Source organism: Coptis chinensis, chromosome 7 (assembly GCF_015680905.1).
Source record: "Coptis chinensis isolate HL-2020 chromosome 7, ASM1568090v1, whole genome shotgun sequence".
NCBI lineage: Eukaryota > Viridiplantae > Streptophyta > Magnoliopsida > Ranunculales > Ranunculaceae > Coptis > Coptis chinensis.
The window spans coordinates 24,512,793-24,515,600 of record NC_141462.1 but is presented as its reverse complement, the minus strand read 5'-3'; the positions used below and the strand labels follow the sequence as shown (position 1 = coordinate 24,515,600).

The window sequence follows — 2,808 nt, the reverse complement described above, 5'->3', positions numbered from 1 at the left end:
GGGGGAGAGCAAGGAGGAGAAGAGACAGCCGCGTCGACATCAGAAGAAATGTGACAGTTGAAGGAGGAAGTAGTAAGGTTGAGGGAAGAGAATGATGGACTGCGGAGGGAGAGGAAGACTATAGAGGAATCAGAGAGGGAGGTGTCAGAGACGGGGAGAGAGGAGGAGGGGAGGCCCAACTTGGGGGAGAACGGGGTTTCGGGACTCACCAGGGAGCAAGTGAAAGAGATGGTCGCCAATGATTTGAAAGCAAGCTTGGAACAAGCAAAGGGCATAAGTGGAACGGCGAACCAAGTAGTGGCGGGATTGAACCACAACCCGTTGGCGGATGCAATTTGGAGGGCGGAGGTCCCAAAGCGGTTCAACCAGCCTAGATTTGAAAGGTATGATGGGACAAGAGACCCGGCGAACCACATCCACCACTTCCGACAGCAGATGCTGCTGTGGCAGGAACGGACTCCGGTGTATGATGTTCCCCTCAAGTTTGAAGGGGGCAGCCTCGGACTGGTATTATCGGTTGCCCTCAAAGAGTATAAACAACTTCTTTGAGTTAGAGCAAGCCTTCGTGGACCACTTCATACATCAGAAAAGGCGAGTAGTGGATATAGCGGCCCTGTTCAACGTGAGACAGAGGATTGCGGAGTCAGTGAGAGAATTCTTATGCAGATTCAAGGCGGAGACACTGAAGGTGGAGAACTTAGACGAAAGGATTGCAGTGATTGCCTTTGAGAGGGGGTTGCGCCCGGGAACCAAGGTACACGAGTCCGTGGCTAAGAATAAGATTGCGACACTGCAGGATTTATATCCAAGGGTGGGAAAATATATAAGGTATGAGGATACAATGCAGAAAGAGACGAGGAGGCCGGGGAAGGCTGTGTTGGCTTTGGATCCAAACAAGGACCGTGAAAGATACGAAGCATCAGACAGGGGAAGCAGTGGACACCGGGGTTACACTTCGCGGCCGGAAAGAGGGAGAATTGAAGCCCGGAGGGAAAATAGAGAACAGAAACCTTATCGAGAAATGGAGCCGACACTGATAGACCGGCCGTTGAGTGAACTATTGTTGCTGATTCAAAATTTGCAGGGCTATGAAAGTCCGCGAAGCAAGCCAGACAAAATACCGGGTAAGACGTACTGTGCATATCACCAGATACAGAACCATGAGACGAATGAATGTTATGCCCTCAAATGGCTAGTTCAAAGGATGATAGGGAAGGGGCTACTAAAAGAGTTTACCAAAGAGAAAGGGAATGAGGAGCAACCACCGAACCAAGGGAGAATACTGGGTACCATAAATGTCATATTCAGTGGGGGAGATCTTGAGTCACATCGCTCACAGAGATAGGATACGACGGACAGCTAGCATATAACAGGTTAATGAAGAGGCAGGTTACTCGCGGCCCGCACCATGGTCCGCGACCGGAAAAGGAAGTATAGTGTTTACGGACGCGGACTTGAAGACGGTCGACTCCCCGCATGAGGATGCATTGGTAATCACAGTGGACTTGTTGTTCGTGGGGACGATGGAAGAGATGAAGATAGACAGGAGACAGTTGAGGCCTTCGCAGACAAATTTGTACGGGTTCAATGGAAGTATGACCAAGCCACTAGGGGAGCTCCTGCTGCTCGTAACCACAGGACCAGTGACAGTGTTCTCTCGATTCAAGGTGGTAGACACGAGTTCACAGTACAATGCCATCCTTGGGAGGCGATGGATGCACGAGATGAAGGCGGTGGCATCCACGTATTATCAGGTGATAAGATTTCCCACCCCAACAGGGATGCATGAAGTTCGCGGTGATCAAGTGACAGTGAGGAACAGTCATCAAGGAATAGTGAAGAGGATGATCCGAGGGGACGAAGGAGAGGCCTCGAAACCTAGAAAGAGACAGGCATAGCAATTACAGTGTGCCTCCATGGAAGTGGAGGCTGAGATGTCGGCGGTACCAAAAATCGCTGGACGAGATCGAGACAGTAAATGTGGGAACAGGGGAGGAGGAGAAGTTTACATCAGTGGGATCTAATTTGTCGAAAGAGTGGAAGAACAAATTGATACAACTTCTCTCAAAGAATAAGGACGTCTTTGCTTGGACAATTGAGGAGATCACGGGGTTGGATCCAAAGTTCGCATGTCACCGGTTACACATGAGGGAAGACGCTAAACCAGTAAGACAAAAAATGCTCGTCGTCAGGTCAAAGTATGCAGAGGGAATCCGCGAAGAGGTTTCAAGGCTAAAGGGAGCGGGCATAATCCGGGAAGTAGATCGAGTTCACGGACTGGTTGTCCAACATAGTTGTGGTACCTAAAAAGAATGGAAAGGTGCGCATGTGCGTCGACTTCACAGATGTTAACTCAGAGTGCCCTAAGGACAATGATCCAATGGCGTGGGTGGACGAGTTATTTGATCGGATAGCGGGCTTCAAGATTTTCTCTTTCATGGATGCCTCGATAGGATATAACCAGGTCGCGATGTATAGACCGGATCAGGAGAGACATCTTTCATAGTGGAGGGGGGTACCTATTGCTACAAGAGAATGTCATTCGGTTTGAAGAATGTTGGGGCCACATTCCAGCGACTGGGGGAGAAAATGTTTGAGAGCAAGATACGGAAGGGGATTGAGATATACATCGACGATATGGTGGAAAAGAGCATGTCAGAAGAGGAACACTTGGAGGGATTGAGGGAAACATTCAACATATTACGGGTGCACAATTTGAAACTAAATCCAGAGAAATGTACATTCGGAGTGACCACAGAGAAATTTCTGGGTTATATTGTGACTCAACGGGGGATAGAAGCCAATCTT

At 49.2% G+C, this 2,808-nt stretch overlaps 2 protein-coding genes across 2 annotated transcripts; both read left to right on the top strand.

Annotated features, from left to right (window-relative positions):
* The first annotated feature begins 469 nt into the window (after window positions 1-469).
* LOC147486741 (uncharacterized) lies at window positions 470-1,345 on the top strand. The gene has a single exon (XM_086573842.1). The coding sequence runs from the start codon at window positions 470-472 to the stop codon at window positions 1,343-1,345; it is 876 nt and encodes a 291-aa protein (XP_086429968.1).
* A 178-nt stretch (window positions 1,346-1,523) lies between these two features.
* LOC147486740 (uncharacterized) lies at window positions 1,524-1,898 on the top strand. The gene has a single exon (XM_086573841.1). The coding sequence runs from the start codon at window positions 1,524-1,526 to the stop codon at window positions 1,896-1,898; it is 375 nt and encodes a 124-aa protein (XP_086429967.1).
* The last annotated feature ends 910 nt before the right edge of the window (window positions 1,899-2,808 follow it).